Source organism: Dromaius novaehollandiae, chromosome 26 (genome assembly GCF_036370855.1).
Source record: "Dromaius novaehollandiae isolate bDroNov1 chromosome 26, bDroNov1.hap1, whole genome shotgun sequence".
Classification (NCBI taxonomy): domain Eukaryota; kingdom Metazoa; phylum Chordata; class Aves; order Casuariiformes; family Dromaiidae; genus Dromaius; species Dromaius novaehollandiae.
Window position 1 is genome coordinate 3508120 of NC_088123.1, and position 24060 is coordinate 3532179.

The window sequence follows — 24060 nt, forward strand, 5'->3', positions numbered from 1 at the left end:
CCACGTCTGCCCCGAGGCCCCGGAGCTGGTGACGGGCTGCGGGTGCCGCGGGGAGGGGGTCAGTGCCGGGGGAGCCCTGCCCGCCGCTGCCTGCAGCGGGCAGAGCTGAGGCTGGGGCAGCTCAGTGCATGAATGGGCGGGCAGGGATGGCGGTGAGCGCAGGGCCTGGTGACACGGAGACAGCGGCAGCCAGGCAGGAGCCGTTAGAAACGATTTGGGGCCGGTGCAGGCGACGCTGCGGGGCCCGGGCTGAGCGCGGCGCGGCGGCGCCTCGCGGAAGAGCCGAGCGCGGCCACAGGGGGCGCGAGCGCCGCGCGGCCTCACCTCAGGCGCCCGCCGCGCCGCCTCCCCGCCTCGCGCTCCTGAGCCAATGGGCGGCCGCCGCGCTCCACGCCCCGCCGCCAATCAGCCCCCGAGGCGCGCCCCACGGCCAATCGGCGGCCGCCACGCCCCTAGGGGCGGGGCCCGAGCGCCGCGGGCCTTACGCGGCGCTGTAAACAACACGACAACCCGGAAGGAGGCGGAGGGGGGGGGATTTAAAGGGGCCGCGGAGACATGGCGGACTGGGCCGTACCGGGGCGGGGGGGGCGCAGAGGGCACGGGGGGGGGCGGGAGGGGACGCCGAAGCAGTGAGAAAGCCGAGAAACAGATAATAGATTTTTATTACCCCATTGGAAAAGAAAAAAAAAAATAAACTCCATATTTGGTTGAGCAAAGATGACGGCTGGGGCCCAACCGCTGCCCCCCCCCCCCCCCCCAAAACCGCCGCCATCCCCAAAATATACACATCAAACCCGACGCGAAATAAATAGTGACCTGCCCCTCGGCCGCCTCCCCCCCCGGGGGCCCGCGCCCGGCCCCGCTCCCGCCTTGCATAGAAAGAAGAGTTAAGGAAAAGGAAGGGCTTTTTCCAACGTGGGTTTATTATTATTTCTAGCGTCTCCCCCCGCCCCGGCCGAGGCTCTAGGACCTGATAGTCAAGAAACGATTAACAAAAATAATTAACCTTCTCCCAATAACTTACAGAGTCACCCAGGGACCTTGTGCTTTGCGGGGGGGGCACCCCTCGGGCGCCCGAGATGAGGCCGAGAGCGGGCGCCGGAGGAGGAGGAAGGCTGGGGAGGAAGCTCACCCTGCCGCCGAGCCCCCCCCAGGCTCCCCCCATCCCGCTGTGGGTCACAGGGGGGGACGGGGTCCCCTCACTCCCCCCCACCACCACCACACAACTTTGGTCACTAGCTTGGTGCCGGCTCCTGGGGGGATCCTGGCCCCCCCCTGCCCCCCGGCCCGGCCCGCACTCCCTGAGACAGCCCCCGCTGGCGGCGGCGCGGTGGGGAGGCCGCCGGGGTTGCCTCCGCGAGCCGGGCACGGAGCAGGCGCCGCCGCCGCGGTCTTTTTGGGAGGACGAAGCGGAGCCGGGATGGCGCAGAGGGCGACGGTGTGGCGGCGGCCCGCCTCGTCCCGGCGGTGCCGGAGCCTCCTCCTCCTCCACGGCCCAGCAGGAAAACTTGGGGCGACAGGCAGAGGAACCGCCGATCCACCTCCACGGGCCGGCAGCCCCCAAAAACGTCGAGCTGCCCTCCAGCGAGGGCGGGCTCTGCTCCGGGCTCGTCCCCGAGGGGCCGCAGCCGCGAAGACCCCCGCGGAGCCGGCCGCCGCGCCGGGATGACCGGAGAGAAGCGACGTGCGAGGCTTCGAGGCTCCCTGAGCTGAACAAGCGGCGGCTGCGGCCCGGCCGAACGCATCACCTCCCCTCCACGGCCGTGCTGCCGCGGTCCTCAGCGTCCCGAGCGGGATGGCCAAGGCGGAGAGCCCGCGGCCGGCCGAAGGCACGGGGCCGCGCGAGGGGGCCGTCGCCCTCCGTCTCCATCAGGATTCGTTTAAATAAACAGCCAGTTTTTCAAAACAGCAGCAAAACCGGGCTCCCTTTTTAACCGTGCCGCGGCTCCCTCCATCGGGTCCCGGCGCCCCGCGGCTCCGTTGCCTGCGGCGGCGGGGAGAAGGGGGGGGAGGATTCCCTTTGCGTGTGGCGCGGCGCCACGGACCCGTATCCGCTCCGTCGCCTCCGGGCCGCGAGACGCGGAGCGCTTCGTACAGGGAAGGGTCCCTAAAGAGAAAAGCTACGGGGGCACGCGTGCGGCGGCGCCCCTTCCACGTCCCTCACCTTGGTGCGGAGCGTCCCCCGAGCGCGTCCCCGGCGGGGCCGGGGTCAGATGGAGTTCTCCAGGGAGCTGTGGTTGCTCCTGCGGCTCAGGCAGTTCCTCTCGTTCAGGAGACTGGTGGTCTCGTCCGTGCTCGACGGCTCCGGCTTCTCCGGCAGGCTGGTTTCCACTTTGGAGGCGTTGCTGTCCGGGGACTGGGGGCAACTGTCCATGCGGGAGGCCATGAGGCCGTTCTGGTACTCCTGCCGAGTGATCTGCAGCGGGGAGGAGGGCGTCAGCAGGCCCCCGAGCCCCCCGCCGGCCCCCCGCGCCCCCTCGGCCGGCCCCTCACCTTGACGAACTGCAGGTCGGTGAGGGCCCGGACGCTGAAGTCGGCCACGTACTGGGGCCCGGCGCCCACGTTGAGCTGGTTGTTGCTGCCGCTCACGGGGGACGAGACGGAGTCGGAGCGCTCGTGGCAGCTCAGCGAGGCCGAGCGGTTCAGGCCGCTCACGTGCGACGGCGAGCGGATCTCTGCGGAGACAGGGCAGGGCAGCTGAGCGGCGCCGCGGCCTCGCCAGGCCGCCGAGGAGCGCCGGATCCCGCAGCCGCCGGGGACGCGGGCGCCCGGCATCCGAGAGCCGAGCCCTCCCGGAGCCGAGCCGGGCTGAGGCCTGGCAACTCTCCGCACGTGTGCTGCCGGGAGGCCGTCAACCCGCTGCTCCGGACGCTGCCTCGCAAGGGGCAGGACGCGCGGGCCAGCAGGTCACCGGCTCTCAAATGGATCTGTGGGGTGCCGAGCCCCGAATGACGCTGTCCCGACTCCGGAGCGGGCCAGGATCGGAGCATCGGAGCCCCGGTCCATAGGATCCGGGCACACGGAGCCAAGCGCGCAGGGACAATGATGGGACGTACGTCGACCCACGCGCAGCCCCACGGCCGGGTCCCGGCTCTGCCCACGCAGCGCCGGACGCCATCCCTGCCTGTTGCTCCTGCCAAACGGCCGTGCCGGCCCGGCGAGGCCCTCCGGGCGCCCTTCCTCCGGGGCCGGGACAGCCGGCCGTCCCCTCGCCCGGCGTGGGGTTAGGGGCGAGGTGGGGGTTACGGGGGCAGAACGGCGCGGTGACGTGCTCGGAAAGCCTCGGGGTGACACCGGAGCCACATGCAGCACGGGGAAGAGAGGCACCTCCTCACCAGCCACCCGGCGAGGGGGCTTCGGCCAGCGCCATCGCCCTACTCCGTCGCCACAGGCAGCCGGGAGAAACCAGGGCGGCTGCAGGGAGCGCGGGACCGCGCTGCCGCTACGAGCAGAGCCGCTGTTCGGCTCCAGCCTCACGCCGCGGCCCGTGAGCCGCCCCGGCGGGTCTCCGGAGCGCCCTGCTCGCGGCAGGAGCAGCCGGCAGAGCTGCCTTCGCAGACGTCGGAGACGCTCAGACACGGGGCGAGAAAGCCAGCGGCGAGGGGAGGCAGCCAGAACGGCCTCCCGGCCCGTGGATCCTCCCCGCCGGCGCGGACGAGCCCTGTGCTCGGCTGCGCCGGAGTCGGACGAGCCCGTGAGGAGCCGAGCCGGCCCGGTGCTGCATTAATGGGCCCGGGGTGGTGAGGATGCCCAAACGGGGGGTTAATCCGGTCACAGAGGGGTTTGGCACGCCATGCAGCTGCACCGTTTACCTGTCAACCGGGAAAACAATGACCCTCGCTTTGTGGATTGGCGCCGGGGCTGGGCTGGGAGGGCTAGGCAGAGACACGGACAACACAGACACGCAGAGGACAACGTCAAGAGAGACCTCTGGGCAAAGGCGACGGCGGCTGCCACGTTCCCCTGGCATCCCTACCTCTGCCCCTTGCCACTCCCGGGCCCATGGCAGAGAAAACGGGCACGGATCCGTGCCGCGGGCGGACGGCTGAGCGCAACGGGGCCGTCCTCGCACGGCAAGGGGAGCTCGGGCACGGCTACGTCTTGCCTGGCTCCCCGGGGACAAAAATGGCTTCTTCTCCTCGGCACAGGGGCAGGGACCCCCGGCAGGGTTAAGCCCCCCAGACCGCGGGGCTTTTCCGCAGCCACGAGCACTGTGCTCTCCCTTGGTGACCCCACGGCTGCACGCTGAGCCCAGCGTGGGCCGGGAGGGTCCATCTCCGGCCGCCCGCGGAGCCTGGCAGCGCCGGGAGGGCAGCCCGGCGTCGCAGCAGCGGAGAAATGGATCTGCCGGCACGCTCCGAGCCCGGGCACCGCGGTTCCAGCTCCGGCTCGGGCACGGACCCTCTGCCCCACTGCCAGACGCGCTCGGGGTGCAGGTCCCCGAGCTATGCCGCGGCCAGGCAGCCCTCGGCCCATCGGCAGAGGGTGCCCAGGCCCCACGGCAGCTTGCGGGGGCACCGAAGTGGGTGGCCTGTAGCCTCCGGCGTCTCCTATCCCCAAAGGCAGCTCTAGGGCAGGAGTGGGGTCTCCACCCACGCTGGGCGACCGGGGGCTGCTTACCTGACGCAGGAGGTGGGCTGAGGGCCATCACCCCGTAGTAGGAGAAGGCTCCCGCCTCAAACTTCATGCTTTCCTTGCCGGCCTCCACCTCCACCTTGCCCTGCGAGCGAGAGCGAGCGTCAGACTCCGTAATCCCGCAGAGAAACGCTACGGCTCGCAACGGGGCAGAGGGAGAGCCCTTACAGCCTTCCCGGGGTTACCGCTCGCCGTCCCGCACCCGACCGGCGCCCCGCGCCCGGCCCCGGGTACCTGCAGGATGAGGATGAAGTAGTCGGCTGCCTTGTTCTTGGTGTAGAGGAAGTGGCGTGGGGATTTCTTATTCTCCTCGTCGAACTTCAGCTCCTGGATGACGTCCGAGTACTTGAGCAGCCGCAGCAGGATCTTCTCCGAGATGAAGTTGGGGGTGAAGAGCGTCACCTCTGAGAACAAGAGGGGAAGGGGGTCAGAGCCCCCGGTCGCCCAGGCTTCGTCCCGCCTCCGGCTGTCTGCACCACGGGCACTGGAGGAAGGTGATGGCGGCTGTGCCGGGACCCTCGTCCCTTGGGGACGTGCCCTAGATGAGGTTGGCTCCCACCGACACCTCCCTGAGCTGGAAGCCCATGAGTTTGGAGCCTCCACCAGCTCCACAAACAGACGGAGAGAGCCCAGCGCAGCCAGACGCAGCCCACGGGGTGACGGGGCACGTGCCAGCAGGAGAACAGGACTGTCCTGGAGAACCAGGGACCTGCCCGGCGTCACAGGCAGGGCTGGCATCTCTCAGCCCTGTCCCTTCTCGTTTCTAGCAGCAGGACGAGGCCACCCAAGGGGCAGCGACCCCACGAACACGGCCAGTCGGGATAAGGGCAGGACTGCGGACAAGACGCAAGCGTTAACTTCCGAACGGGATGGCTGAAGTGACTCTTCCTCACTGGGAGAAGCGAATGGAGCCCATCCAGCCGTGACACCGCGCCAGGGACACAAAGCCATCGGTGCTGGTGCTCCGGAGCGGGGCCAAGCCGATGGACACCCCGAGCCGTGCTCCCCTCGACTCACCCGTGGAGAGGAAGCGGTGAGCGGCCAGCAGCAGCTGCGGGGAGATCTTCACCTTGAGCTCATTGACGGGGTCCTTGAAGGCGGAGAAGTCCCGCTTGTTCTTCTGGTTGCCCACCCGCTTCCTGTTGCGGTTGTCGGCTGTAGGGAGCAGGGTGTTACGGGTGGGTGGGTGGGACCCGGGTCCCCCTGCCCCAGGCCGCGGCGCCCAACGGCGCCTGGGCCGAGCCCAGAACTTACTGTACATATCCGACTCGTCCAGGATCTCCGACTTGATGATCTCCTCGATGACGTCCTCCAGCGTCACCAGCCCCAGCACCTCGTAGAAGGGGTCTCCCTCGCCCTCGTTGTTCACCTTCTGCACGATGGCCAGGTGGGACTTCCCTGCGGACAGACACACAGACGCCGGTCACGGCATCCCGCGGGAAGCGAGACCACCCTGCGCGAAGGCCCCGGGACCCTCTCGGTGCACAGTTCGCTCCTGGCAGCCCCCAGCCCCACCATCCCCGGGGTCGGCTCCCACCGCAAGGAGCGCAGCCGGGATCAAAGGCCTGGCCCTTCCCTCGGCAGGATTTGCCCATCTGGGCGCTCCCGGCTGCCGATCCCACCATCCTCCCTGGACCGGAAACAATAAAAGACTTAAAATTGAGACGAGCCCCCGGGCTGGGCCCTAATTCCCAGCGTAATGACAGTCTTTAAGCCCGTGACATAATTCCCCCCGCCGTGAGCGCAGGCAGGGGCTCACGGCATCTCCGTACGGCAGCGGGAATGGTCAGGGGCTTTTTGAGGTGCTGGATCCAGCACGTGTCCTTGCGGGAGCCCACGCCACGTCACCAGAGCGCAGTGGGGCGAAACGGTACCCCCAAAACCCATCGGCGCGGCAGGAGAAATGCGAGGAAGCAGCCGGCCCGCGGGGAGGAACGCGGCCCCGAGGCTGCCAGGACGGGTCGCGTTTCTGCCAGGGGCTCCGGCCTCTCCGACTTTCCTCGGCGGCTCTGCCAAGCTGACCTGGGCTGTCCCGTCCTGGCGGAAACGCTCCGGATGCCAGGTGCTGCGGCCCCATCCCAGAGCCAAAACATCCGGGAAAGAGAGCCAAAGGCGGAGAGCCGCCGGTCCCAGCCGGGCCGTACGTACGCCGGCCCGTGCCGAATGGCACCGGGGCGTCCCCGGCAGGTCCCCGCTCGCGGGGAGACCCCCCGGCACCGAATCACGACCCCCCGGCCGGGGATCGCTACTGCGGCGCTGGGAGTCGCAGCCCTGCTCCCAGGGCCCGGGGATGGCGGAGAACCGGAGCAGCCGCTTGCCCACGGAGAACCATGCGGCACGCTCAGGGCAAGGCCGGTATCCTTAGCCTGGGGACACGGAGGCACTAAGGGAGGTGACATTTCCTCCCCGGAGAAAAGCTGCAGACACCTGGGTGGCGTTGGACACTGCCGCAAGCCACGTGGGCCGGGGAGCCCGGAGCTGTCCCGCTGGCGCCCAGCCCTCGCCCAACCGGAAAAGCAGCCGGGGAAAACCGGGAAGCAGGACCCAAAGGTCGGAGGCGCAGCCCCGAGGGCTGGGCGAGGCGGCCGAGCCACGTGCTGCCGCGGGCCAGCGCCCAGCCCTTGTCCCGCCCGCGGTGCCGAGGGAAGCTTCTCTCTCGGGAAAGGCTCCCGGTTTCTTCGGCTCTGCTGAACTGGCTCGGTTCTGCGGCACGAAGCCGAGCAGCGGGGTTAGGTCAAGCCTAGCGCCTCCTTCCACGGGGCTGAGCTTGGCTGTGGTAGGGGGGCAGCCGGCCCCACGGCATGGCAGCCACGCTTTCCCTTCCTCTCCGGAGACCTGATCCTGTCCCGGATTCCCGCACCTCCATCCTGCGCTCGCGGAGGTGAAAACACGTCCGTCAGGACGCCGGCTTGGCTCGCAGCCGCAGGCTCCCGCTCCCGTGGGAACGCCCGAAGCCGCCGGGACCACCGGGCTGGAAGCGGGACAGGCACGGGCTCCCGCGGAGCGGGGCCGAGCCGACAAGACGCCATCACTGCTCCCGGGAAAGTCCCTCTGCGCCGGCACCGCTTGCGGACGGCCAGGCAGAAGCGGTGACACGAGTACGGGGAGGAAACGGAGGCTCCTGGCCTTAAACCTCTCGGAGAGGGCAAAGGACGGGGCGGCCCCCGTGAATTCCCCGCCTGGCACACGCTGCAGGACCCTCTGCCGTGGCCTGACAACTCCCAGGCCAGCGGCAAGGTCGAGATCCGCGTCCCGCCAGCCTTTGCGCTTGGGCAGGTGCATTTCACGCCAGCGCTGCCCTCTCCAACGCTATCTGCTATTTAATTTTAGAGCCGACGACCGCAGGCGCCTCATCAGCACGTTCACACCTAGCAGAAAGCTAATTTTAGAGATCGGCGCTGCCCGGCTCTGCTTCTTCTCCCTCTCCAGGCAACGCAGCCAGGCTCACGCGATCCACGCAACCCGGCCACAAAAAGGCGGCAGAAACAACGCCAAAGCGTGGAAAATCCTCCGAAAGCGCCGTTTGGCTACGCAGGCGTTGTCCACCAAACGCTGCCTGCGCCCGCCCCGGCTAATCCCCTCGGCAAAACGCGACCGTCCCAACACCGGGACCCCGGTGCCTCCGCGCTGCTCTCCGGGGCGAGAACGGGGAAGAGGAGATAGGCTCAGCTTTCGAGCCTGCGAGGGACCAGCCCTGATGAGTCAGGGCTCGGTGACTCCCCGCCGCGGCTGCCGGGCCCAGCAGCCAAGGCTGCGCTCGCCGGGGAGCGGCCGGGGCCGAGCAAACACGCCGCGGGGAGCGGAGCCCGAACCCGAGCCGCCAGAGCAAAGGGCGCGACGCCGGCCCGGCTCGGGCCATCGCTCCCCGAGCGAGGAGGAGCGGAAACGGAGCCCGCTCGTCCCGCCGGGCCGGGCAGAGAGGAGCAGATGGAGCTTGTGGTCATCACGGGGCAGAGGCACCTTCTCCTCCAGGTCCCGCTGCCAAGACTTGGCTCTCCTTGGCCAGGCTGCTTGGACATGACGGTCCCCACGTCACCAGCAGCGCGGGGAGGTGCTGCTTCCCCGAGACCTGCCATCTATTTAACGCAATGTCAGTGATCCCTAGGGAAACCCCAGGAGCTTCCCCAAATCCAGGTGAACCAAGTCACTGCCATCCTCTCCCGACGTGGCACGCACGAGAAACGGAGGCAGTGGCAGGGTCGCGGGTGCATCCACACGGCCCGCGGGCAGCAAGACGGGAGGGGAGAGTCACATCCCAAAAACTGCCAGCACCGAGGATTATCCGGCTCCAGGCGAAGCCCCAGGTGCTCCCGGATCGGCTGCAGGAGCCGCAGGGGAGTGAAGCAACATCCTGATGTCGAAATGGAGCCCGGGAGCTGCGGCTGCCATGGGGATGCCCAAGGTCAAACCTCCACGCTGGGCTCGCGCCGGGGGAAGGAGAAGGAAGGGTTCAGGCCCGCGAAACGCAGGGAAGGGCCGGACGTCGCTGCGGGGATCCACGCTTGGGACCATCAGAAGCGGCTCCCGCTCCCTGTCCCAACCAGCGGGACGAGGGCACGGACTCGCCGCGATCGGGGACTCGCTGCGGATGGTACTGCAACCACGGCGACTATGAGTAACGAGAAATCAGCGTTCAGTCCCAAAAAGGGAGCTCGGAAACAGCTACCCATCCCAGGAAGGCAGCAGGCCCACAAATTACCCGCTCTCAAACCAGAGAAGCAGCGACGAAAAACAACCCAGGACATCCGAGGCCTTGAAATTGCAACGAGTAGGCTTTAAATCCTTCCACGAGGATTCATCAGAGGGAAAGGCCGGCGCCAGCAGCCGCGGTCACTCCAGCTCCAGCAGCGTACAGGCGGAATAGGACTCCGGTTCTGTTTTGTTGGTTTTTGGAAACAGGGCCAGGATGAAGAGGGGCAGCCGCGCGCGTTTGTGTTGTGCCGCTCGGGCCGAAATTCTTGAACCGGTGCAAGAGGAACTAAAGCGAAAGCATTCGCCAAGAAGGTTTTCATTAATCAGGAATGAAAGTTGGAGACTGGAAGACGACGAGATCCCGTCGCAGTTCCAACCGCAAACAACGCCGACCCGTGATCCGGTGGCGTTATTCCCGTGCTGAAATTTTGGGGACAGAAACAGAGCCTGCAGTTTGCTGCAGCTGGAGCACGCGTCTGCTGTGGCCGGGGAGGCCACCGCGCAAACCCTTAGCTCTCCGCTGGGCTCAAGGATCAGCCTGGTTTGGATCTACCAGGTCCCTCCCAAATCCTTGCCTGAGCTCGAGCAAAGCTCGGGCTGTGAGAGGAATTGTTAGACCTCCTAAATCCGAGCAGCACGCGCTTTCCTGGCTGGAAACCGAGGCTGGAAACCAGCCCTGGATCCAGGGGCGCAAACCTGGCCTGAACGCCAACCTTCCCCTCAACCCGCGGCGGCGGCGGGGAGAGGAGCCCTCGCTGCCGGTACCGGCCTCCTCGGCGCTGCCCCGAGCCCAGCAAACCTCCCGCGATGGGACCGAACCGTCCCGTCCCGGCTGTTCCCAAGCCGGGTTACTTATCCCGTCCCCAAGGCGGGTCTCATAGCCGGAGCTGCGCGGATCCTCGCTCCCCAACGGGAACCAGCCCGGCAGAAGCTGCAAGAAGCCGGGGGAGGCAGGACGGTCTCCTCGCCGGTCCGGCTTTACCCCCGCTTCCAGCACGGTCCCGCTAAAGGCTGTGGGATGCTGCGGTCCGGAGTGGGAGAGAAGCCGGGAGCTGCCCGGGAGACGAGGCCTCTGCCGCAGCCGGGGAGGCGGCACTCGCTCCGGCCTCGGGGCTCCCACAAGCGCTCGCTCCCGGCGAGGAGGCTCCCGACACAAAAACACCGGCGCCAGGGCCGAGCGGAGACCCCGGGCCCTTCCAAACCTGCCCCTGGGTAAACGCGGCCTTCCCTCGCTCCCGGCAGCACCGGGGCCGAGGAGACGAGCCTCCCGCGAGCCCCCGGCGGGGCTTTCGGCCCCCCCGGCTCCGGGTCGCTCCCGGTTTCAGGTGCCCGAGCGCGAGGTGGGGCAGGAAGCCGGCAGCAAGCCCAGCTCGCCATTCCCAGCGCCTGGAAAGGGCCCAGAGGAGGCAGCAAAGCCGGAGCCAGGGATCGGAGTGACCCGCCAGGAGCCTCGAGGGCCTCCGGGGCTGTTAATCAGGAACAAGCAGCAAGTCGACAGCCTCTGAGTGTTTCTAGGGGGAAGCACCAGGCAGAGCATGCCCCGCCGGCGGCAAAATAGAGGCTGCGTCCCTCCGCGGCTCGGTTCCGGAAACGCGGCCCGTCGCGGGCACCGAGGCGGAGCTGCAAGCGCACGGACCCCTCGTCCCCCGTGAATCCCAATGCCCGAAGCCGGCAGAGCCCGGGGCTCGGCCCCAAGGAAGCCCCCGGGGCCATCGCCGCGCGCTGAGCGCGGGCAGCTCCGGCCCTGGAGCGCCGCCAGGGACGCTGAGCCGAAAGTTTTGCTTCCGGCATCTCAGGCTCGTTAAGAGCCTCCTCCGAGCGGAGCCGGAGGCGCCGCTGCGGGAAGCAACCGGCGGCCCGGCCCGAGCGGAGAGGTCCCGCGAGTGGCACCCGCCTGCCCGGCCCTCTCACCCTTTTTGAACTCCTCCAGCATGGCGTCCAGCTTGGTGTCGTGGAAGACGACGTGCACCGGGTGGTTGTAAAACTTGGTGATGGTCTTGAGTGGGGTGCAGTCGTCGGGGTCGACGAACGCCAGGTCCTTGACGTAGAGGATGTCCATGATGTTGGAGCGCTCGTCCTCGTAGACGGGGATGCGGGTGAAGCCGCTCTCCATGATCTCCGACATGGTGTTGAAGTCCAGGATGGCGTCGCTGTTGATCATGAAGCAGTTGTGCAGGGGGGTCATCACGTCCTCCACCGTCTTGGTCCGGAGCTCCAGGGCCCCCTGGATCATGTTGAGCTCCTCCCTCACCAGGTCGTTGTAGGGCTCCGTCACCTTCAGCATCTCCACCAGCTTCTCCCGGTTGTAGACGGTGCCGATCTCCTGGCCCAGGATGCAGTCCAGCAGCTTGCTGATGGGGAAGGAGAGCGGGAACGTCACCAGCATGAAGAACTTGGTGACCACGATGGTGTTGGCGCCCACGGCCAGGCCGTGGCGCGAGCAGAGCGCCTGGGGCACGATCTCGCCGAAGATGACGATGCCGATGGTGGAGGCGACGACGGCGCCGATGCCGGAGCCGATGAGGTCGTCGAGGAGGATGGTGAGGGTGGTGTTGACCAGCACGTTGCCCAGCAGCAGGGAGCAGAGCAGGTAGTTGCCCTTGCGGCGGATGGGCTCGATCTTGCGGGCGTAGCGCTTCTCCTTGTCGGTGCCGCAGTTCTGCACGATGCGCAGCTCCATGGGGTCCAGCGCCATGAGGCCCAGGTTGAGCCCGCTGAACATGCCCGAGAGCACCAGCAGCCCGGCGATGAGGATCACCTGCAGCCACAGCGGCAGCAGCGACTTCTTCTCCTCCAGCACCACGATGCGCCCGTCGGGGCCCTGGTGCGGCAGCCAGGGCTGCCCGGGCCGCCGCTGGGTGCACAGCACGTAGGTCTTGGCCTGCTCGTCCTTGCGCAGCGGCTGCACACGGACGCGCAGCAGCGCCGAGGTGTTGCGGGCCTCGGCGGGGCCCGGCTGCACCACCAGGTCCTGCGAGCGCTCGGGGCAGGTGCCGTTGGGCGCCGAGGCGTTGGCGGCGGGCCGCAGCTCGGCGAAGGCCACGCGCTCGCCGGTGCGCGGGCCCAGGCCCAGCCCGTAGAGGCGCAGCAGCACCTCGCTGCCCTCCGTGACGCGGATGGGCCCGCGGGCCGGCTCCCCCGCCGCCGGCTTCGTGCTCTCCTCCAGCCGCATGCCCAGGATGAGGCTGTCGCCCGCCGCCGCCGCGCCGCCGCCGCCGGGCAGCGCCAGCAGCAGCAGCAGCGGCGGCAGCAGCGGCGGCGCCGCCACCGCTCCGCCGCCGCCACCGCCACCGCCGCCGGGCGCAGCGTCGGGACCGGCCCCGCCGCCGCCGCGCCGCCGCCAGCCGCCGCCGCCCGGCGCCATGTTAGCGTCTGGCGGGCGCCGCGCGCACTAGCGGCCCGCCGCGCTCGCGGGCCGCGTCACCCGCCGCGCCACGCCCCCCCGCCGCGCGCGTCACCCGCCGCGCCACGCCCCCCCCGAGCGGCGGGGCCACGCCCCCCCGCCACGCCCCCGCCTTAAAGGGGCCGGCGGCCAGCGGGTGGGGGGCCCACGCGCGGGGTGGGATGTAGCACTTCGGGGGGGCTGTCGGGGGGGGTACACTCGGGGGTGTCCCCGGGCTCTTCTACCCCCCCGCCGGGGCGCAGCCGGCCCGGCCCGGTCCCCGGTCCTCGGTCCTGGCGCCGGGCGGGGGTGGCCCGTCCCCGTCCCCGCGGGGTGAAGGTCGCCCCAGGAACGTACGGCGCCGGGCGAGGCAGGGCAGCGCCCTCCGGGGAGCGGGGCAGCGTCCTCCGGGGCGTCCCCCGGCTCCCTGCGTCCCGGGGGCAGGACCTGGGGGGGCGGGTAGGAGCTGGGGGGGCAGGAGGCAGGACGGGGAACGGGGGCACTAGGACCTGGAGGGGAGCAGAGCCTGTTGTGGGGGGGCAGGAGGCAGGTGGGGGGCACTAGGACCTGGGGGGGCAGAGCCTGTTGTGGGGGAAAGGACGCAGGTGGGGGGCACTAGGACCTGGGGGTGGGAGCAGAACCTGTTGTGGGAGGCAGGCAGGTGGGGGGCACTAGGACCCAGAGGTGGGGGCAGAGCCTGTTGTGGGGGCAGGTTGGACCTGGCGGGCAGGAGCCGGGGGTGGGGCAGGTAGGCCTGGGGGGGGGGGGACTACGACTCCGAAGGGGGCAGGCCCAGCTTGGGCAGCACCTAAGCCCGGCCTAGGGGCAGGGAGACTGGGGGGAGGTGCCCCCCCGGCCCTACAACACGGGCCCATCCCGAGCGCCCGCTCCGCACCCGCGCGGCCCCTTTAAGGCGGCCCCCACGCGCCCGCCGCGTCCCCGCGGGCCGCACTTCATTCCCCGTCACCCCCCGCGCGCCCGCGCCCGGATTGACGGGCCGCGCGACCAACCGGCGCGCGGCGGGAAGAGGCGGGCGCGGCGCGGCAGCCAATGGCGGCGCGGGGGCGGGGCGCGCGCGGCGCGGGCACCGGAGGGAAGATGGCGGCGGGCGGCCGGTGGCGGGCCGGGCTGGCGCTGCTGGTGGTGGCGCTGCGGCTGGGCGCGCCGCGGGCCGAGCAGACGGAGGAGCACCTCAAGCGCGAGCACTCGCTGTCCAAGCCGTACCAGGGTGAGCGGGGCGGCGGCGGGGGGCCGGTGCGCGGCGGCCGGTGCCCGGTGCGCGGCGTTGACCGTGTGCGTGGGCCGGCAGGCGTGGGCTCGGCCAGCTCGGGGCTCTGGGACCTGCTGGGCAACGCCATGGTCATGACCCAGTACATCCGCCTCACGCCCGACGTGCAGAGCAAGAGCGGCGCCGTCTGGAACCGCGTGGTGAGCGCCGGCACCGGGGGGGGGGACCGGGGGGCCTACGGGCGGGGGGGCTGGGGAAGGAGACCGGGTTGGGGGCGGTGTGGGGGGTGTTGTGCTTAGGGGGAGCGGGGGGAGGAGGGTAGCAGGGGGAACCGGGGAAGGGGGGTCTGGGAAGGGGTTTGGGGGACCGGAGAAGAGGTGGGGGGGGACACGGAGCAGAGTGGGGCTAGATATGGGGGGGCCCCGGGGGGGGTCCAGGGGACTGGGCTAGGAGAGCGAGGAGCCTGGGCTGGGATGTTGGGGGGAGTGTGGGGGGGTCGTGAGCAAGGGGACTGGGGGCAGGGGGGCCGGACTGGGGGCTGTGGGGGAGAGGGTTTGGCCTGGGGGGATGGGAGGGGATGTGGGGAGGGGGCCTGCGCCAGGCCGGAGTGGTGAGGGGGAGTGGGGGTCTGGAGCAGCAGATTTGGGGGGGTACAAGGGGGTGGTTTGGGGGATGGTGGGGGCTTGTGCTGGAGTGATGTGGAGGGCTGGGTTGGGCTGGGGGGGGCCCGGGGGGGTCCCTCAGCTCAGTCTCCAGCCTTTGGCTCGGCGGCTCCTGCCATGGCCGCCGGCAGGAGCAGAGCCCCTCGTCCTGGCCAGGGCGACCCAGCTTTGAGGGGCTGGAGTGGGGAGGGGGGACACATCACGGCCCCCCACCCCACACACGTGAGTTTGAGGGCGCCTTTGCTGATGGTGTCTCGGACGGCCGCGACTGCAGCGCTCCTGCTGCCCTCTTTGCCGTGTCCTCCGGCGCTCCGGGACGGCAGCACCGCACCGGGACAGGCTGTGGCGAAGGCGCGGGTTTGGCCACGGCGGCCTGGCTCCCGTGGCCCGGGAGGCTGCGGAGTTGTCGAGTGACCCTGGTGGCTCGGGCGCGAGAAGGATGACAGCTCGACAGGCAGAGGCGCAAGGTCATCTCACTGGGCCCGTGCTCCCTCAGCCGGGGCTTGGCGCGTCGCTTGCGAGTGCATGTGACGGATTCCAGTCTGGGCCGCGATCGCAAACCGCAGCCGCCAGGACTTTGCTCTCGTCTCCGAGACCGAATCAGCTCTTATTTAGCAATGCAGAAAGGCGTGTGAGATCACGAGTGCCCCGCGCGTCCCTCGCTTTGAGGGCTTGTAGCCTCTCTGTTCGCGTCCGCTCTGTAGCGGCCATTCAGTGCTTTGCTGAGGCCTTGGGCTGACAGAACGGGGGTCTGTTGAACAGCTCGATAGTTTGGCCTGGAGTTTACTCTGGGGTTGAGACGGGTGCTTTTTTGCACCTTGGCTTTTGGTGATGAGTGTGGGTTTACCCCAGCTCACGTGGCTGGTTCTGCCTCCCCGTTTGCGTCAGTGTCTCAGCGCTCCTGGAGCATATGGAAATGCGTCCGTAAGAGCCGGAATGCCCTCCAAGCCGTCAGGAGTTTGCTCCGGCTTCTGCCACGAACCTATGGAAAAAGGCCGGATCCAACACTGAGCAGCATCTCCCGGCTCGGGCATTACTCTGTTTTCCCCAAGGCAAATTCAATAAGAGTGAAGCGCTTTCCGATGGCGCACGTGAGATCGCTTAGACGTTCTGGAGTGGTTTGGAAAGCGTTTTACAACACCAGGTGCAGCCTGGGACGCTCAGCTTTTATCATTATAAAATACCGTGGGAGGTTTTTTGCTTGGGTTTGTGGCTCCCTTGAAATGTTGTGGCTTGTGCGAGCTTCCGAACGAAGCTAGTGACCGGCTTAGTAACATCGTGTGAGTGAATCTGTTATAAGCTGCTCGTGTTCTGTGCCCATTAGCATAGGTGATTCGTTTGTAGCTCGGGAAATAATTGGCTCATCTGCAATTACAAAATCGAAGCTGCTCCTTGGGCTCATCGTAGTCTCCTTTTCCCTGGTGCGAGTTATTGATTTTGCTGGAGTTGCTGTTGTCTCAGAATAGTACGAGATCTGAATTGGTTCCTTTGCTTTTTATAGCCCGGGGTAACAACCAATTCCCTTGGCTTAATGGCGCCTTTGGGGATTAATTATTCTTGCTCGCATCCAAAATACAGGACAACACTGGTCTGTTGGCAAGGGAAATAGGGAGCGTTAGCTCTCTCTCTGGCCTGAGGGCTCGTGGAGCTGCAGGCAGCCGCTGCCTTTTGTCGCGACCGTCCGTCCCCACCAGAGCCTGCCCCTCGGCTGGGAAAGCTGCGGGTTCTCCAGGGTCCCTTGGCATTCGGGACGCCCAGACTTCACGGTCTCCCTCCTTCTCTTGCAGCCCTGTTACCTCCGAGACTGGGAGATGCAGGTCCATTTTAAAATCCACGGGCAAGGCAAGAAAAACCTGAACGGAGACGGCTTTGCCATCTGGTACACCAAAGACCGCATGCAACCAGGTAAAAACAGTCGGCAGCTGCTGAGGCGGAGGCCAGGCCTCGGAGGGGTCGTGTCGGGCACCGCTGCCGCTGTGCGCTTCCTTTTTGGGGACACTTTGGGCCAGGCTGTGCCTCCGAGTCCGTAGCCTCCCTCAGGAGTCCTCCAGGGCGCTACGTTGCGGGGTCTTAGGGCTATTTTCCTTTTGCACTAGTTGGTGAAGAGGGAGCAGTGGCGTCGCCTGACGCCGCCTCTGAAGCTCGGCTCTCCGGCCTGGGGGTTTAGGGGTCCCGGGAGGCCGGAGTCAGCTCGGCGGTTGCCAGCTCCGGGGTTGTTTTGCCCTGATCTCACTGCGACATGCAGAGCAGCGTAACGGGAGCAGTGGGGCCTCCCGCTCTGGGAGTCGGCTCTGCAAACACCGGATTGGGTCGGAAGCTCAATCCTGGTCCCGCAAAGGGTAGGGGAATTAATCTGGCGCTCCGTCTAACAGAAGCATGTGGAGGCTGGGGAGGAAAGAGCCCTCCCTAGTGATCCTCCATAAAAAGATAACTTAAAAAAGAGATTAAAAAAAGACTTGTGTATGAGTTTTCTGCAGAGTAACGTGACCTGAGGGTAAATCCGTCCCTGTGCAGTCTGGGAAGCACCCGCCCCGTTACCTTATGTGGAGAACAGCGTGAAGGGACAGACAGCAAACCCTTCCTCGCCTTGCTGCTGCCATTCCTAACCCATCCTTCCTCCTAGGACCCGTCTTTGGAAGCAAGGATAACTTCCTGGGCCTGGGAGTGTTTGTGGACACCTACCCAAACGAGGAGAAGCAGCAGGAGGTGAGCTGGGAAGGCTAACGGGGACCGTGCCGTTCGCCCGCGGCGTGGGCAGCCAGGGACGGGGCTGCCTCCGCACCGTGTTATTGCTTGCTTTGCAGCTAACGCGGCTGCGTGGCGAGGTGTCGGTAGCGCAGAGATTTGTGAGGGCTCTTAAACGTTGCAGACCAGCTGGGTACTGGCAGATGCTGCTCCGCTTCCTTTCCAGCGTCTGCAGTGTGCTCTGCGTAGCTGGTTTTTATATCTCCTCCCAATTCCTAGTAAGGCAATAACCCTTCAGGCCCATGAAGGGCTGCAGGTGAGATTTGTTGTCAGCTTTACACAGCGAAAAAGCTTTGAGGGTAGGAGAAAACTGATCGCACCACCTCTGCGCAGGCCCTTTCTGCGAGCTCTCGGCACTTTCCGAAGGCCGCCAGCAAGCAGCAGCTGAGGCAAAGCCTCACCGAGAGCAAAGTCTTTGTAGACCCTGGGCAGAGCAGTATCCGAGCTGCTTTTTTTTAAGGTCTTGGGACACTGAGCCGTTAGAGGAGGTTATGAACAAAACACACGTGCATCTTCGAGAAACGCCTCTCCGAAAGACCTTTGGGTTCCCGATGAATCGGCTGTTTGTTTGGAGTTTGTTGGCACTCGTTTCTGTGGAGAAGGGATCGCAGCGGCAATTAAAACTAGGCCTCACCCACACCGCTGTTGGGATCAGTTTTGTCACACTTGAAACAAAGCTAGACCTTCTCCTACTTCCAGCTTCTCCTAGAAAATCAACACTGTTTTTTCCCCAGATCTAGTTAGTTTGGTGTTAAACCAGCTTGATTCCAAGAAGAGAGAGCCGAAGGGCTCGGTTCGGATGCGCCCTGACCTTGGAGCTGCTAAACAAATGTTGAGTAACCACCAGCTTTTGTTCAAACATTAATAGCAGCCTGCTCTGGCCCAGGGATGGACTTTGTGCTTGTATCGGAGCCTGCGTAAGGCCTTTCCGAGCCGTCTGGCACAGCATTAGCGACAGTGCTCGGGGATTAGCGTAATGCTGGGTAGGAGAGGCCATCCCGTGCATTTGCAGGGCAGCGGCTGCTCTCTGGGGTAAAGGGACGTGCAGCAGGTCGTAGTTAAAAGAAAAAATGCTCTGCAGAACCTGTGTGTCCAGTTTCCCAGCGCAGCAGCGTCTGGGGGTCTGCGAGTGCAGGGGGCTGCTCTTCTGTGACCGCAAACAGGCAAAAAACGAGAAGGGAAGGAGATGGCGTGGGGGATCACAGCTGCTTTCTTTCTCCTTTTAACAGAAAGAAGTGTTTTATCCTCGAGGGATGAGGGGCAGATTAGCGGTGGGACCCTTGGGAGCAGGGGGCTGCCGGGGAGCCGTCAGTGGTGGCTGACAGGTCCCCGTATCGCAGCGCGTGCTTGGGGCGCTGGCTTTGCACGAGCTGCCTGGCGGTGGTGAGAAACACAGTATGTCGCAACGCTTGGCCTGGCTTTCTTCCGTCGGTGGTGTTTCCTGGCTGTGTAGCCCGGGATTTGGCACCTAACTCCCCAACCTGTCTCTACTTTAGCCTCCGCTAAGCGGATAGTGCACTGAGCTGTCTAGGGAGGAAATTCCCAGGGTGCAGATTAATATTAAACTCTGGTCTGTGACTGTCTTGCTTCTGTGCTCTTTCTTGCTTTGCGATAACCCCGGACTCTCAGGCTCAGAAGAGGAGGTACAGCCCGGGAAATCAGGTACTGGCTCTCGCTGTCCTACACTTTTCCAAGACGTTTAGTTTCGCATGTCTCCCTGTCAGTGTAACTCCATCTGCGTGGGTGAGCGCAGGAAGGGAATTCCCTCATCTGAGCTCCAGAAATCCTTACGTGACCAGGGAGCTCGGCTACTGCCGGCCTGGGAGACAGGCCTAGACTAGCCCTGCTGCTCCCAGCAAGGCTTCTGGGAGTTTTGCTGGTGGCAGCATGCATGGAAGCAGTTTCTTCTCCATCCTGGACCTTTGGGAGCTGAGGCTGACCCGGAGGAAGGCTGGGAAATGGAGAAGGATCTTGCTGTCTTCTGCTGAGCCTAGGTGGGGGAGGCGTGGGCCGGGGAGCGAAGCAGTTCTGGGGACTCTTGGGCTGGCCGCAGCTCTCATCTACGTGTGGGACCCCGGAGACGCGCTGTGATGTTTGCCCAAATCCGTGTGCGTTAGGCGAAGCAGGTCTGAACCGCGTGCGCAGAGCGGGCAGCGTCTGCAGTGGACAGAGCCGGGCCGCGGCTGGCGGGGCGAGAGCAGAAACTCACGTGTGACCTGGTCCCCCCGCAGCGCGTGTTCCCCTACATCTCGGCCATGGTGAACAACGGCTCGCTCACGTACGACCACGACCGCGACGGGAGGCCCACGGAGCTCGGAGGCTGCACGGCGATGGTGCGCAACCTCAACCACGACACCTTCCTGGTGATCCGCTACGTGAAGAGGAGGCTGACGGTGAGCGCTGCCGCTCGGAGCGCCCTGCCCGGGGGCAGAGCGGGCGGTGGGGGCCCATCGCTCCCCTTGGGGCTAAGGGAGACCGTCGTGTTTCAGGTGATGATCGACATCGACGGTAAGCACGAGTGGCGAGACTGCATCGACGTGCCGGGAGTGCGCTTGCCCCGCGGGTACTACTTTGGGACCTCTTCTGTCACCGGAGACCTGTCAGGTACTGCTGGGGGCCCAAGCCTCGCTTCCCAGGCGGCTCTGGCAGCTCTCACGCACCTTTGGGTGTCTGAAGGTGCCGCTCGGTATGTGGTGGGGTGTACAGAGGTGCTTGAGGACCTTTCCGTGCTTTGGCACCCCCAATCCGTGAGCAGGAGCCTCGTTATTTTGTCTTGCGGCAGCTCTCGAGGATCCAAAATCCTCGAGAAAAACATTGTGTTGTTCCCCCGAGCGCTTCGTCTAGGCAGTGGCGCTTGCTGCTTTGCTCGGAGCTCCCTTTGCGCCTGGCTTAGGCCGACTGTAACCTCTGGCGGGCTGCGGGCAAGCGGCCCAACCTCCGCCGGCCTCTTAACACCAGGACAGAGAAATGGCTGGACTAGCTTGGCCCGAGGGGTTGTCTCCATCGGGGGCTGTAAACGGGTGCTTTGGGAGGAAGGAGAACAGGATGAGTTTTGAACATCTCTGCTGCTCTCGTGGTGCGACCCGTAGTGCCTGCGTTAACCCTGAAGGCGGTACTGGAAATGCTACAGTCGCGGCAAACACCTGGGGTGCTAAAACGCCAAGATGCTTGTCCTGCTGTCTGCCTGTGACTCTGGGACGTGCCTGGAGCGTTGTTTTGCGTAGTGCTTTGAGTTTCCTAACCCGAGAGCTATCATCCCATCTGTTGTCGTGGAGGGGAGCAGCCAGGTGTGTTTGGAAACAGTGCTGCAACGTGGGCCGATGTAAATCAGATTTTACGGCGAGCTAAAACACTCTGCCTTCCCTAGCTTAATCCTTCTTGTTGCTTGCGGTGCCACGAGGCCTGAAATTACCCCCCTGTGTCCCTTTCAGCAGGTTTTAAGCCCGATTTGAATCGTGCCTCTACAAAAGCACATTGATGGCCAGTGTCTGGGCCCATTGTCGGCTCCAACAAAAGTTCCTTTTCTTTCTCAGATCTCTGCCTAATGCCCCGGGAGCTGGCAGGCTGGCGTGCAGCGCTTGCGTTGTCCCGCTAATAACTCCGCGATCGCAAGCGAAAGGAAATAGGGTCATGTGAGGTTGATTCTAACATATTCCCTTCGGGTGGCCGAGCGGTTTCGAGTCAGATGATCTCCCGGTCTGGGCTGTTGTTTCTCGGTTTAAGTAGCTTAAAGGTTCCTGCTGGAAGAGGGCCCCGTGCTGGGCACAGGAGGCGAGTTTCCCCCTCGAGAGGGGAGAGCCAGCGCCTTGGGCCCGTTGCCCGAATCCTAACCGCCCGCGGTGCTGTCGGTGGCCAGAGCCGTGTTTGGGGGTGACCTCTCAAGACCTCTTTCTGCTCTGCTTGCAGACAACCATGACATCATTTCGCTGAAGCTTTACCAGCTGACAGTGGAGCGGACGCCGGAGGAGGAGAAGCGGGACAGGGAGGTGTTCCTGCCCGTCGTGGACAACCTGAAGCTGCCGGGAAGTGAGTAGGAGCTGCTGGCCTGGAGCGGGGCGAGATAGGGGCCGGCAGGGCCCCCCGGCCTGCTCCTAGGAATGGGGGGACCTCCAGGGCTGTGGAGCCGAGGTGCTCGTGGAGTGGAAGTGTCATCTCTCCAGCAAACCAGCCCGGCTTGTCCTCAGGGCTTTGAGAAGCCAAACCCTGCCGTGGCACGAGCCTGGCGGGGTGCGTGGAGGGTTGCTGGTGCGTTGGGTGGGATGATTAGCCACCCAGTGCGGGCAAATCTCAGCTGGGTTTTTGGCCTGGCCCTGTGCTGGACTCTTTCGGGGCTCACAGGCTGTTTCTCCCCCGCTGTCCTGCAGTGGAGGCCCCGCTGGAACCCATGAGCGGCCTGGCGCTCTTCTTAATCGTCTTCTTCTCCCTCGTCGCCTTGGTTTTTGCCATTGTCATTGGAGTCATTGTCTACAACAAGTGGCAGGAGCAGAGCCGGAAACACTTCTATTGACTCGGCACCCTGCCCGGGATGGCTCTTTGCTAGTCTTCGCTAGCCGCATCCCGACTCCCAGCCATCCCAGACTGTCCGGAGCGTGATGGACCGGACCGCACGGCAGGGACCCTCACGGCCCCTGGAAAGGCCGGTGGGGGCAGCTGCCGTTTCTTGCCAGCCTCCAGGACTCCCACGCCGTTCCCAGTGGGATTGGAGATCCCCAGCGCAGCGTGCGGCACGCTGGGGTGGACCTGTCGTCCCCCAAAGGCCCGTGCGGAGCGGGAGTTTGCTTAGCGAGTCGTTTAGGAGGACGGGACGGGCTGTGGGGCGCTGGCAGCACTGAGCCATTTCTCTGCAGTCCGGGGAGACTGAATGTGGGGACAAATCCCCACCTTGGCTGTGAAATCCCGGCTGAGAGAGATCCCAGCTGAACAGAGCCCGGCAAAACGCCCGTTTCCTCGCTGGACTTGGACGGTAACACCTGGCAGCAGCTTGTCCTGAGCTGTTTCATTTCTGATTGGGATTTGCCACAGCAGCGTCCCCCAAAACAGACTGCTCTGGGTGCAGACCACACTCTTCCTCGCCGGGGAGAACGGTGGTCTGCTCGCTTTCGGAGACGCTTGTCCTCTCCGCAGCGTGTCGAGGTGCCTGACACCCCCTCCTTGGCAAGGGCATCTCTCCTGAGCTGTTAATCCCGCTCGGCAGCGAGGACTGCTTTCCATCGCCTGCCTTAGGCCATCTTTGGGGACTGAACTGCTTTCGTTTGTACCTTGAATTCCCCCACTGCCGTGCAACCCCTCTCCGTGCCCTCGTGGTCACCGAGGTTTGGTGACATCGAGCGCTGACGATTTTCCCCGGCGGCGAGGCAGGCCGAGCTGGGAGCCTGCCTGGCTGCCGGGCCCCGGCGTCCCCCTTCCGAACTACCGACTGCCGCTGCCTTGGGGCTCAGCCCCTTTCCCTGCCCCGCAGGGCCGCTGCCGAGCATGCCGCCGCCTCCGCACGCCTCCCGTCCCGGTGCTGCCGCCCACCCCGGTGCCGTTTGCATGTCGTGTTGTGGCTTGTGGCAGATTTTTCCGAGGGGTCGGCGCTCCCTCGCTGAGCCGGGCGCTGGTCCCGGGCCTTGCCGAAGAGCCGAGCCGCGTGGGGCGATCCCGGCTCTGGCCGGCCTCTCGGAGCCGGGGCTCTCGCTGCCTTTCAGGGAGTTGTAGTTTATTCCTACCTCAGTAACTGCTTTTTTTTTTTCTGTAAGTGAACTTCTCGCTGCGTTTCTGCTGCCGGCGGTTGTGGCGACGGCTCCGGGATCCCCCCGCCCCGCTGGCCTCCGTCACCCGCAAAGGGCCGGAGCATCCGCATCCGCCTCCGTCCCGGGGGCCACATCCTGCTCACCGCAGGGCTCCTGCTGCTGCTTTGCTGGAGGGAGAGGCGTCCGGGCGGCACGGGGCCCTCGGAGCCGCCGAGGTGAGGGATGTTGGGTTCGTTTGGTCTCCGGGGGGGTCCCGGTAGGAAACGGGGCCGGTCAGCCCCATCTGACTCCTTTTCCGCAGCCGCATCCACCTTGTCCTGCCGCTTTCCGGGGTGTTCACTCGCCCGGGACGCGCTGGCGGCAGGCGGGACGCGTCCCCGCGTGGGCACCGATGGTTGGGGACGGCGTGTCGCGATGTGGGGGCCGCACGGCTGGCGCTGGGTTCAGCAGGGAGCTGTCGCCGGGGTGGGTGGGAGCTTTTAGAAGTGCCCAAACGACATTGCGGCCTCAGAGAATGGTTTCTGGCATTTGCCTTTTTTTTTTTTTTCCTTCTTTTTTTGTGCCGGATGACCAGGAATCGATAACGTGTGCGCCTTTTCCTAGAACTGTCATCGGTGTCTTGGAATAAACGTCGGTGTGTGTGACGTGGCCGTGCCGCCCTCCTTCCCGGCGCTGCCCGGGACCCCGGATTCGGGAGGTCCCAGCATCCCCTTTTCCACGGCGCCCCTAAGATGAGCCCTGGCGGTGGCTCGTCCCCAAACCGCCGTGGCCGAGCGTGCAGCGAGCTGGCGTCCCCTCTCCGTGCCGCAGGTAGCGACCAGCCCTGACCCCGCTCCCCAAAAATTGGCTTCCTTCCTTGTCCCCCCCGTGCTCAGCTCCTGGCGTCCCTGGAGCAGGGGGACGACGCGAAGTGAAGCGGCGCTCGAGGGTGGCTCCGGTCTGGCTTTATTAAAGAGGGGACATGGGTATGGGGCGGCGTGGTGT

General features: G+C 65.7%; 2 protein-coding genes across 3 annotated transcripts; one reads left to right on the forward strand and one right to left on the reverse strand.

Moving 5' to 3' along the window:
* Positions 1-644: 644 nt before the first annotated feature.
* Positions 645-12774, reverse strand: CNNM4 (cyclin and CBS domain divalent metal cation transport mediator 4). Its single transcript, XM_064497922.1, has 7 exons — positions 11239-12774; positions 5890-6033; positions 5653-5790; positions 4870-5039; positions 4621-4720; positions 2494-2675; positions 645-2416 (listed from the first exon to the last, which is right to left on the reverse strand). The coding sequence occupies exons 1-7, from the start codon at positions 12689-12691 to the stop codon at positions 2210-2212; spliced, it is 2394 nt and encodes a 797-aa protein (XP_064353992.1). The 5' UTR covers positions 12692-12774; the 3' UTR covers positions 645-2209.
* Positions 12775-13750: 976 nt separating this feature from the next.
* Positions 13751-23720, forward strand: LMAN2L (lectin, mannose binding 2 like). 2 transcript variants are annotated; one of them, XM_064497924.1, is made up of 9 exons: positions 13751-13937; positions 14019-14137; positions 16387-16504; positions 17223-17305; positions 18974-19006; positions 19576-19737; positions 19834-19948; positions 21251-21370; positions 21709-23720. In XM_064497924.1, exons 1-9 carry the CDS (start codon positions 13760-13762, stop codon positions 21849-21851), a joined length of 1071 nt encoding a protein of 356 aa, XP_064353994.1. In that variant the 5' UTR covers positions 13751-13759; the 3' UTR covers positions 21852-23720. The 2 variants fall into 2 exon arrangements, with proteins under 2 accessions (XP_064353994.1, XP_064353995.1); XM_064497925.1 differs by lacking the exon at positions 18974-19006.
* The last annotated feature ends 340 nt before the right edge of the window (positions 23721-24060 follow it).

Bases quoted from the DNA above. Each gene is read 5' to 3' on its own strand.
- CNNM4 (XM_064497922.1), bottom strand. From the start codon at position 12,691: ATGGCGCCGGGCGGCGGCGGCTGGCGGCGGCGCGGCGGCGGCGGGGCC. The intron at 5,040-5,652 runs GTGAGTCGAGGG...TCTTGTTCTCAG, and splicing joins TCACCGCTTCCTCTCCACGG to AGGTGACGCTCTTCACCCCC. The intron at 4,721-4,869 runs GTACCCGGGGCC...TCTCGCTCGCAG, and splicing joins ACTTCATCCTCATCCTGCAG to GGCAAGGTGGAGGTGGAGGC.
- LMAN2L (XM_064497924.1), top strand. From the start codon at position 13,760: ATGGCGGCGCGGGGGCGGGGCGCGCGCGGCGCGGGCACCGGAGGGAAG. The intron at 19,007-19,575 runs GTACTGGCTCTC...GTCCCCCCGCAG, and splicing joins GGTACAGCCCGGGAAATCAG to CGCGTGTTCCCCTACATCTC. The intron at 21,371-21,708 runs GTGAGTAGGAGC...GCTGTCCTGCAG, and splicing joins CAACCTGAAGCTGCCGGGAA to TGGAGGCCCCGCTGGAACCC.